General features: G+C 34.2%; 1 protein-coding gene across 6 annotated transcripts in view; it reads right to left on the bottom strand.

Moving 5' to 3' along the window:
* UBR5 (ubiquitin protein ligase E3 component n-recognin 5) overlaps window positions 1–12,272 on the bottom strand; it is a 133,821-nt gene that overhangs the window by 34,182 nt on the left and 87,367 nt on the right. For 4 of the 6 annotated variants that reach the window (XM_043880314.1, XM_043880317.1, XM_043880316.1 and 1 more), the window contains exons 21-26: window positions 11,771–11,981; window positions 10,676–10,802; window positions 6,587–6,738; window positions 6,071–6,166; window positions 5,575–5,698; window positions 496–593 (exon numbers count right to left, since the gene is read on the bottom strand). In XM_043880314.1, the coding sequence (XP_043736249.1) occupies window positions 496–593; window positions 5,575–5,698; window positions 6,071–6,166; window positions 6,587–6,738; window positions 10,676–10,802; window positions 11,771–11,981 (808 nt within the window). The remainder of the gene's footprint in view (window positions 1–495; window positions 594–5,574; window positions 5,699–6,070; window positions 6,167–6,586; window positions 6,739–10,675; window positions 10,803–11,770; window positions 11,982–12,272) is intronic. The other 2 variants (XM_043880319.1, XM_043880315.1) reach the window with 2 other exon arrangements.

Raw genomic sequence — 12,272 nt, 5'->3', positions numbered from 1 at the left:
GCAAAGAAATCCAGTCAATTCTGGTGCAAAGTAAAGCAAAGTATAATTACATCATAACCAAACAAGATAATAATACAAATACATCAAACACCAGCCATCTAAGTGCTCAACTCTACCTTACGCAGTTAAGATTCAAGTTCTAGCTCTATTTAACAGATTACAGATAATCACATAAATTATTCATAGCCACTATTTTTCAAAAGATAACTACTGAATCTTTTAAAGGCTGGATGGAAAGAACTGATATTCCTTAACGCTTTCTATTAGGTGGTAAATCCCAGTCAGAAAGAACAATAAGACATCTGGTCTGTTCTTTCCATAAAATTTTATCACCAATACCAATTAACAGGCTGACAGAATATATGCTTGAAAAAAAGTACATGAATTTTATACATATACACAAAAGAATTACCTTGATAGTTTCTAATCAATTATAGAAGAGAATCTAGTCAAATTAAAAAGTAAGCAACTCATTTAGAACTTGAAATAAATTACCTTTTGCAATTTTCTGGGCTGTTTCTAAGATGGTAATTGCAGCAGGATAAGCTCGGCCACTTACAGCAGACATAAATGGGGTCATACCTCTTGCATCCCTAAAATAAGAAAAATTATATATAAAAATAGTATCAATTATTTTCCTTCCTGATATTATAAAAGAAATATATGTTCAGGATGAAACAAAAAACTAGTCATGTTTTAGTAGATAATGTCAATGCTCAAAGAAAATCATTGATGGTATTTTCTGGTCTCATATTATCTCATTTAAGAAAGTCACTTCTGTGGAATCTCTGTGTCTCTAAACCATGCTTTCCTTTCTTGGCTTTACTGACTTTAAAGAATACAGCAAAGGTTCTGGAGTAAACTAATACTTTCTAGATGTGGGCATAGTAACAGGCTCTATCTCATACAATTTTGAGGAAGTATAAAAGAATTATTACTTCAATTCAACAGACTGCCTAGCAAAAAACATGTATTCAGTAAGTGTTAACTATTATTATTACTAAGAATTTCTACTTTAAAATGTACTTTGAATATTCTTCACTGAATTTCTATTCCCTTCTAGACCCTTGCATTTCCCAAAAGTCAGTTTCTCAGCCATTTGTACCTCCCTCTCTTCCATTATAGAAACTACCACTTCTCTGACAATAATACAGTTCCAACATCTACATTTGCTTATTTGATAAGCCTATTTAAGATTTCCCAGTGATACTTTACATTCAACATATCTAAAACTCAAATAATCTTTCTCTTCAAAACTGCTCTCTACCTAACTTATCTATGTCACTTAACAGTATCACTGTTCCAAGTAACTTCAGACAAAAAATGTGGATTCTTCACCAAGTCTTTTACCTAAACCATGTTTTAATGCATCTTTCTTTTCCATTTTCAACAACTCTTTAGTTCAGTTTATTGCAACACACATATTAAAGGCTATAATAGACATATAAAACATACTTGACTCTTTCTACTCTTGCCTATTTTAATCTCTTTTATACCACCATCTCATTACTATTCTTATAATCCCACTTTGATAATATTACAGTCTAACAAAGGCAGTTATTCAGAGCACTGAAGCCCAAAGAACAGAGACCAAAGTGGCGATTTTGACCTATTTTTTCTGATTCACTCGCAATTGTTCTAATTCTTCACTCTGAACTGGATGAATTATGATTTCTTAAAATACTCATACTTCTCCATGTTGTTGCTCCTTCTCCCTATTTCTCATGGTTCTACTCAAACGTAATCTTCATAAGGCTGCTTTCTGTATAGTGAACACATTTCTCCCTCCTGTTACTCCAAAGTATACTTATGTGTCCCTTTAGCCAGACTCAACCAAGGAAAAAGCTCAGATAAGTAAAATCAGAATTAAAAGAGAAGTTACATCAAACAAGTAACAAAGCAAGTAACAAAGCATCATAAGAGATTTACTATCAACTATACACCAATAAAATAGACAACTTAGAAGAAATGGATAAACCGAGAGACATACAATCTCCCAAGACTGAATCAGAAAAAAATTAGAAAATATGAACACAACGATTATCAAGAATGAAACTAAAAATGAATGAAACTGATGGGACTTCCCTGGTCTAGTGGCTAAAACTCTAGAAAAAATATCAGCAAGACAAATCCAGCAATACACTAAAAGGATTATATACTATGATGACGTGGTGCGCGAGTGGGGGGCACGGAGAATTTATCTTAGGACGCAAGTACTGTTCAATATCCACAAATCAGTCAACATAATACACTATATTAACAAATTATAAAACGGTATGATCATCTCAGTAGAAACAGAGAAGGACTGAGACAAAATCTAACATATGATAAAACTCTCTAGAAAGTGGATATAGAGGGGATGTATCTCAATATAATAAAGGTCATATACTGACAGGCCCACAGCTAACATCATAATAAAAGGTGAAAAGTTGAAAGTATGTCCTCTCAGATCAAACAAGGATACCCACTCTCACCACTTTTACTCAACAAGTTATTTTAAGTCCTAGCCACAGCAGTTACACAAGAAAAAGAAAAAAAAAAGTATCCAAATCAGAAAGAAGTAAAATTATCACTATTTGTAGATGATATATACATACAGAAAATTCTGAAGACGCCACCAAAAAGCAATTAGAACAAATAAATGAATTAAATTGCAGAAAACTAAAGTAATATGCAGAAATCTGCTGCATTTTATACACTAACCACAAACTATCAGAAAAAGAAATTAAGAAAACAGTCCCACTTATGATCACATCAAAAGTAACAAACTACTTAGGAATACATCTAACCAAGGAGGCAGAAGACCTATACTTGGAAAACAGTAAGACACTGATGAAAGAAATTTAAGATGACACAAATGGAAAAATTAACCTCGCTCATGGATTGGAAGAATATTACTGAAATAACCATACAATTCAAAGCAATCTACCGATTTAATGCAATCTCTATCAAAATAAACATGAAATTTTTCATAAAATAATAAAACAAAACCACGAAAGACCCCAAACAGTCAAAGCAATCTTGAGGTGGAAAAAAAAAACCCACAAAGCTGGATGCATTATGTCCCCTGATTTCAAACAGTACTAACAAAGCTACAGTAATCAAATGGTATGGTACTGGCACAAAAACAGACACATTCTGTCAACTGAACAGAATAGAGGGCCCAGAAATGAACCCACACTTACATGGTCAATTAATCCACGACAAAAGAGGAAAGAACATACAAAAGACAAAAGACAGTCTTTTCAATAAACAGTACTGAGAAAACTGGACAGCTAACAGCAAAAGAATCAAACTGGCCTACTTTCTCAGAACATACAATAAACTCAAAAAGGATTAAAAACTTAAATGTATGACCTGAACTCATAAAACTCCTAAAAGAAAAAAGAAAATAAAAGCAATATGCTCTTTGACATTGGTCTTCTTTTTTTTTTTTTTTTTGGCTCTGTCTCTTCAGGAAGGGAAACAAAAGCACAATCAAATAAGACTACATCAAACTAAAAAGCTCTTGCATACCAAAGAAAATCATCAACAAAAGGAAAAGGCTGCCTACTGAACGGGAGAAGACGTGTGCACATGGCATATCCAATAAGGGGTTAATATCCAAACTATGATACAACATCAAAAAAACCAATCTGGTTAAAAACTAGGCAGGAGACCTGAACAGACATTATTCCAAAGGAGATATACAACAGATGTCCAAGAGACCCATGAAAAGATGTTCAATATCACTAGACATCAGGGAAATGCAAATCAAAACCAAACCATATTAAGATATTACCTCACACCTGTCAGAATTGCTATTTCCAAAAAGACAACCAATAATAAGTGCTGGCAAGGATGTGGAGAAAAGGGAAGCCTTGTGCAGAACAGACTCACAAATACAGAAAACAAACTGGTGGTTGCCAGAGGGGAGGGGGTTAGAGGAATGAATGAAACAGGTGAGGGAGACTGAGGTACAAACTTTCAGTTACAAAATAAACAAGTAATGAGGATCTAATGTACAGCATAGGGAACTATAATCAATTATAGTGTGATAACTTTTTGTAGTGAGAAATGGTAACTAAACTTATGATCATTCTGTAATGTGAAAAAAATATGAAATCAGTATGTTGTATACCTGAAACAAATATAATTTTAGGTCAATTCTACTTCACTAAGGAAAAAAAAAAAACAAAACTGAGTCACCTCCATGGTAAATAATATACCACATAGGAAATTGTGTTAGCAACTCTAGAAAATTCTCCTATATTTGTAGTATAAAAAAAGCAAAAAAGGGCCAGTCTGATAAATCTCTATACTTCTCACCTAAATATCAGGCAAAAGAACACCACCTCTCCTAATACCAGCTTATTAATACATCAGTTTATTAATCTGGTGTTTTCCAGATATACATTTTCTTAGATAAAGAAGGAAAAAGTCAACCATTGTGAGGGTACTAAAATAAAGGACTAGCAAAACAGAAATTAATTGTAGAAATACAAGATGGATTAATAACAAAGAGAAAGGGAATAAGAACATAACAATAACTTTTCAGACAACAGCATGAGAAAATCATACAAAGATAATATACTTAAAAATGACATAAATGCAACAAAATGACAAGTGAAATAAAAGCAGAAAGATATGTGTGTGTGTGTATATATATATATAAAATTTTTATCTATGCCTCAAACACAAATTAGTAAGATGCTTCTGTAGTAATAACTATATTTACAATCCAAAGACTTATTTTACTAATGGGGCAGCCTTCATTAATCATAATTTCATAAATGTGGTCATTTTCATCCTAAGAATAGTAAGGCTTAAACAGGAAAACTCCCTTGCCCTCCAACATAAAAAAAACTCAAAACATCTTCTTGTACTTAAGTAGGAAAGAAAGGTGCCATAAGGGTCATAACTGGGAATTTCAGTTCTGTAATAAAGACACAGACCAGGTCTGGAATTCCAGCTATGCCACTCACTAGGTTTTGGGATCCTGCACAAGTTAATTACCTCTAAGCCCATTGCTGCAAATTATCTACTCCAGACAGTTATATCTAGAATAAGAGAATTAATGCAAGTAGAATTTGGTACAGATTAATAACTATTATATAACTATTATGAGTCTGTAAAGGAAGATAAACAATCATACTAAAAGTAGAGATGTAACCTATTAATGGTCAATGAGCATTTACAACAGAATATTTATCAAGAAAGTCATACTTCTAGTGTAAAGCTTGGGGAAGAATCTGTATAATTTTTAAAGTTCTCCAGGTGACAGTGATATAACTAACTTATGGATTCAACATTTGTGGGTAACTATACCGTGATCTTTTTAACAAACAAATACACACTCTGATCAAGCTAACATATAAAGATACACCCTGTATTCATTTAGTTTATCTGTATTATATTCAGAAGGCTTTTTTTCACTAAAGGGAAGTTAGTAACAGAGAATACAATGCTAGATTGTGATAAATTACCTTAAATTCAATGAAGATAATTGTTGTTCCATATACTGCAAGAAGACTGACCTAACAGTAAAAGGAGTTAAGCTAAATCTTTATATCAAAAGTATATTAAACTTCTTACTTGGCAGAGAGCAGTTCTCGAAGATAGGGCTGCAGAACAACACTATCACATAACAATTTTAATATAAAATGAGCATTGGCCTTTCGATCCTTGGATTCTACTACAGCCGGCTCTGTGGAAGGACCTGTAATTAAGCACATCCATTTGGTAACAAAACAAAAGTATACAAAATAAGAGTGAAAGACTATTCTAGAATAACATACCAAGGATCTTTCAAATAAACCACCAGAAAAACATTCTGGTATTAGTAACAAGTTAGTAACTTCATGACAGAAAATTAAACACATTAACACGTTTTACAAATCTCAACTGATGAAATGCATGCACATACACACCATAACTTCACTGACATATGGAAGGTAAGTCAGAGAATAAGACATATTTTAAGCCAAGAAAAGTCTCCTTGAGATAAAGTGTAGATCTCTAGAAATCTATATACAAAGTGTGTATTTTATCTTCCAAATACACAGGTGGATAAAATAGTAGAGATTCTCACCTGGAATGGTGGAGGTGCTTGGTCCTTGACCGGTGCCAGTCGCTGCTGTGGTAAGAGATCCCACAGCAGGGGCCAGGATAAAATCAATGTCACCATCTTTCAGTAAACAGAACAGCAGGATGTACATCATTATAGGAAACATATCCCTACCATGTTCATTTAACTGGCCTTAAGGCTTTTCTCTGCAAGCCAAAGGTCAAATCGGACAGAGGTTTAAGTGGAAACTTTTTTCCCAAACTATAAGAGGATCAACCCACTAGACAAATTATTGACTTAATATAATACTAATTGGTTTATCAGTATAGAAATATGTATTTCAGTAGAAGAGGGCTATCTAACAAGACTTTCTAGAATTTTAAGTTTTAACTTACAAACACCTTAAACCAAATCTTCATAGACTAGTTATAATACTCATTATGCCAATTTTTAACTATTTTAGATTTCTAAATACCCCACTGAAATGTCTTTCATGATGTTATCTTTTTGTTTAACACTAAACAAAATAACATGTCTTACCAGGATCCATTGCAGGAGGGTCAGGAACCCAACTAGGGGGAGCTATGGGGGGTGAAACTGGATCTTGGTGGTCACTGGATGAAGCTCCAGCTTCATGTCTACCCAAACCAGCTGCTCTCAATGAACGTCTCATCATTTCCCGTAATCTCAAACTAGAAGAACATGGACAAAACCAGAGCTCACTACCATGTCTAAATGTAACAATAAGGTGCACAGAACTTCTCATCTGAGATCAAAGTTTGTTCTACAAGCAAATACTCCAGGCAGGAAAGTGACACAAATGCCCATTCTGGAATCACGAAATAAGTCAGCAGGGATAGAAATTCAACTGGGGGATCCCAGAACCGAGTTCAGCGCTTAAAACCACTGTATTAAGCTCCCACACAAACTTAAGCACAGGGAACAAAAGTTGCGGTGAAGTAAAATTAGAAATAATCTTTTATACAGTTAAGATAAACAAACAGCTGAACATTAAAACAAAAAAAATTCTGTCCCCTGTTTATCACCAGTAAGAATTAAGTTTAATATAGACATTAACAAAACATATGTATTAGCACAAAACCAATATTGTTAGCCCACTAAATCCCTTTTCTGTGATCTCAAAAGCAAGTGAACTAATATCCACACAGTAAGTAGTTTTCAAACAAAGACCAATTTAGATTTATTTTTTTATACAAAAAAGTTTTTTTTAACAATACAACTTCGTCCCAAGGAAATTAAAGAATAAAATCGGAGCTTATAAAATACGTTATTAGACTATTTTCTGGGCATGGATATGTTTTTCTTTCTGCTATACAGAAAAAAATATGGCACAGGTGTGCACATCACTAAAAAATAATCACAAACACAAGACTTCATTAGGGGAACTAGTGAACTACCTGGACAAAAATCTGTACCTCTGAATAAAAGCTTACAAAGGCTACAAAATTAATACATTAAGAACTAGCAGCAATTGAGAGAGCACATAAGGCAAATCCCTTCACTCGGCCACGATTTTAGAGCTTTTAAATGAATAAAAAGTAAGAATTCAGTTTTAAGGGCCAGGCCACACATGAGGGACTTCTTTCTCCTAGGCAGATTTAATCCCAAAGACATGACATTTCTGATGTGAAAAACCTAACATCTTACCACGTACACATTATATGTCCGCAAATAAGTAATTCAGAGTAATTTGTATTAATGCTTGAATTTAATCCGAGGGTAAATGTGTTTCTCCAGACCAATACACTTTCAGTTTCATAAAGAAAAAAAATTTTTAAAGCATTTACCAAAATTTCTTTTAGAAGCTACCTTCAGGAACATACCTACTTTAAAAGGCTTGTGTATGATAATATATCTTTCATTAGAGTAACTTTTTTGGAAGATTCTCCAAAGTAAATTTTAATGTCTAAAAAATATGTTAGTCATTATAGTATGCACTATTAAAAAATAGCTACAGTTAATTCTTTTATGGTAACATGTTTTCTCTCTCCCAATTTAGAAATCTGAGTCCAAGAGCTCTTATAATACGGAGGGGAGCAGGGAACAGTGACTTATTTCAGTCAAGTTCACTTCCCTGTCCAAGACATCACCCACAGAGCATGGCAGTGCTACCAAAAGAGCACATGCCCGGGTGACTGTTCACACTATGATGCTCTGACACAATTTTAATTAAGCTCAACACAGACATTCAGTATCCTAATGTGTCTTACTCAAAACACAGAGAGAGAGAGTCAGCAATAATTGGGAAGCAGTGCAAATCACCTGAAAATAAATGCATGTTTTGGGCTTATCAAGAAGAATGCTTACACCAGGGTCACAAACGCAATGCCTACTGGGCCTAGAAAGTAACATAAATTGAGGAAAGGACAGTTAGGTGTAAGAAGTAGGGGGTCATGGCAAACTAGAAGTGTGCATGCTCATCTAAAGGCATTCAAATGTTAAAGAAAAAAAAAAATTTTTAACATTGCACAGGCCAAACAAAACATATGGGCTATTTTCCAATCTCTAGCTTAGAGCAGATTAAGAATAAGTATGAAGATAAATTGAGACCATAGTCTCATGTTGAACTTGCAAACTCCCAACTCTGTTGTTGTGATGTAGTCAATTCAATATTAAATGAGGGGTCATTCCTTGTCATTTAAAAAAATTGTCCTTAACCTCTTTTCTTCATTAGGTCTTGGGAATATTTTTAAATACAATGCCCAGCTCCTCTTACAGATTCTTTCAAAACAAAAAAAACAAAAAACAAAAAAAAAAAGAAAATTATTCTTCAAGATGTTGTACACAATTCATGAAGATTCACCTGTATCCTCAGTGGCTGAGGACAATACTGAGGAGATACCACCTTGGCTGCTAAGATTCAGAGTTTTGACATTTCTTCGTATAGGCTTGCCTGGAGTCATCGTATTTTCTGACAATATGGAAGAATTCAAGGATGATGTAATTTCCTCTTTGTAAGCACGTTATATCCATGCTACAGAAGCCTTAGAATCCAGTCATGTTCAAACATACCACTGTGACAAAAAAGCGAAGGTCATGTGTCTTCCAGATTAATAATCTCTAGAGTACATACACCTGCAATCAGATGCATCAATCAAGCCTTCCACTAAATCTGCCCTTTGAACTCAGGCACTATTCAGTCACATAACAAAACTTCTCAGTCAAATCATCATCTGAAGGCATTTAACAGTACTCCATTCAATATTGAAACTGCATCGGTTTTGAGCTTACAGCTCATGAATCCCAGCCTGCATACTCATCAAGGGGCATCGCCTAGAAAATCCATTGTAGGCTAGAGGAGGGTTTCACTTCAATGAAGCAGAGTCTGTGGACTTCCTACTGCCCGGCGTGGATAATAAGACTCCTGTGCTTTCATCTGTTCAACCGGCAGCCCTGAGTTTGAACTGGTTAAGAGCACTGCAGTGAAATCTTCGGCAAATGCCTCAAAGGAGCTTACTCTGCAAATTATTTCTGTGAGCAACACATCACCCACTCTTGAAGCTCCTTTTAGTCTTTGCCTTCAAAATAATCCTTACATGAAAAAAAGATGGCAGCACTGGTATTGGACCAACCATATCAGAGTCCAACTTGATTTCAACCTGTATTTTCCCTGAGGAAATGAAATACCTGAAATAATTCAGACACTAATTTCTTCATGAAGAATTTAAGTCGCTTTCCATTTTAGACCAAACACTTTGTCTGCCTAGTGCAGTCCTGAATAAATAAGCTGGTGATAATTTCCGTTTTGCATAGTCTATATAATGTTTCTGTACGGTTTTAAATTATAATTTGGTCATCCATAAATAGTTTTTGACAAATCTCACCTCAGAATGTTTTTGAACCTGGGAAGCTCTCAGGTTGGAACCAATTTTAGAAGAATCATTTTTAAAAGGGAGAGTTGAATATAGAACAGCAAATAGGCAAAGAGAGTCTTCATTTTAAGTTGACTTTACAACATGAGCACAGTAAGCAGTGCTTCGACATTAATGATTTGTGAAGCATCCAAGAATTCTGGGTCTCATGTCTAATATAAATGTGCTTTTTCTCTTCAGGAAAAAAAAGAAACTCCTATATCCTGAATTCTTTATAGTCTTCATCTATTCAAACATCTAGTAATTTTTAATGTGTTGTAAGTTTTGTCCATCCCAGAACTCTGAAAGCCTGAAATTTTTAAATACTGAACATTCATAATATACACCAGCTTTTCTTTTCTTCCCAGATCATTAGTACATCTGAGAGACTGAACTAAGTAAACAATCTGAAAATAAAAGATTGAGGTTCTTTCAATTATCATATTATTTGTTCTCCAACTAAAGAAAATAACTTCCTAGGAAAAAAGAATGATGAAAAATTTAAAACACATTCAAAGAATCAAGTTTAAACTACTTGTCTAAATTACCTCAAATTTTTGAAAGATCCTAGGTCCTACTGTTCTATACCTAAATACGAGATACTGTCAAATATTTTTCCCAGACTGATACTGAAAGGAACAAAAAACAAAACAAAAGGACCCACCAATTCATGCATATGAGAGATAACAGATACATTTCTTTCTGTACTTGGATTACATTTCCATCAACTGAACCTCCCTGGTAAAAATCACATTACCTTCGGCTACTTGATGATCCAGCCCGATTACCTGGGCCATTACTTGAAACAACTGATATTGCATTTGCAATGGCCTCAACAGCAGAAAGTCTTTCTGCAAATGTGTTTCTTTCAGAGCGCTCTGCTTCTGAAACATAATAGAAAAAATTAGGATCACTTTAAACTTCAAAAATTAACTAAGAGATTAAGTATGTACAAGCCATTAAATGCTAACTTCTGTTTCAGTGTTCTAATTCACACACTAGGGATAACAGTTTTAATTTTGCCTCCTCAGAGGAATAAACACTTAAGCTAGATTGAACTATGACTTTTAACATGAATTATTTCCTTATTCTGCCTTACTTTTCAACCCCGAAAAATAAAAAGTATTATTCACAAGTAGGCTGAAATGTAGCTCACACTACCAAGGAAGAAAAGGCTGACATATCAGTACCTCAGTCTTAGTTTATACACTACTTATCCTTTAGTCAGACAATGATAATGAATAAAATATCAGAAACTTGCAAACCACTATTCAAAGATTTAGCTACCAGAATGTCATCAGTAGAATTCAAAATAAGGAAAACCATTATGAATTACACAATTGCACTTCAGGTTTTCAGCTTCCTCCCTTTAATCAGCCAATTAAAAACCTTATGGCAAAAAGAAAAGTTTATTTACTTTTCCAAAAACATCTAATAATTCACTATTTTCTCCTCTACATTCTAAAAATTGGGATAAAAGTTGCCTCCATATAATTTGACTTAACTTGCCAAGTAAGTCCCATGGTAATAAAAGTCACCTACAATTATAAAACTAGTAAAGCTCTTAAGGATTCTACATATATAGTTTGTATTAAACAAAAAGAGAATTTAAGACAACAGAAACACACTGATGAAAAATTTACTTACTCATGTTATCTACTCATCCTATCAAAAGAACAGGCCTTTTTACCTTTTGAGAATGTTACCTTCTGAAACTCCAAGATTTTACAAAGTCAAGTGATAATACATAGACAAATTCTTTACAGTGATTTTCCTTTCTTCCAGTAATTTTTGTATTTTCAAAATTGCCCAAAATTCCTTTTAAAGATCATGCTATAGTTCTTAATCTCACCCTCTTCTTCTTTAGTTTCCTTATTGCTGGTTGGAAAGCAAACGGACACACAAGCATGCAGAATATTTCGATTTCCATCACATCTGTGGCTGATGAACGTCTGCAGCACCTGTAGGTTCTGCTCTAAAACCACCGCCTGCTCAAGATTCATAAGATACTGCCGACAGGCCTCGTAGTCACAGCGCAGGATGTGCTGCATCAGGGTTTGTTTCTGTGCTCAGACAAATTAGGAAAAAAACGTCAACGCATTTGCATACCACAATACATGTGTCAAAAATTTCACGTGGCCGACACAATAATAAAATCAGCTCTGCGGAAAGTAGAGACAATTTAAGGTGACCTGGCAAAAGAAGCTGAACTTAACTTAAAGATATCCTTAAGCAGAGACAACAATTGACAGTAATGAAGAGTGATCTACAAAGGATCAATAAATATCTTCAGCTTCTGCAACTAACTCAACTCAGTAACTGCAGCAGGAAATTAGTCAGATACACAATGTGCA

The sequence above is a fragment of the Cervus elaphus genome, chromosome 21 (genome assembly GCF_910594005.1).
Source record: "Cervus elaphus chromosome 21, mCerEla1.1, whole genome shotgun sequence".
In the NCBI taxonomy this organism is placed as follows: domain Eukaryota; kingdom Metazoa; phylum Chordata; class Mammalia; order Artiodactyla; family Cervidae; genus Cervus; species Cervus elaphus.
This window is presented reverse-complemented; position numbering and strand designations above follow the sequence as displayed.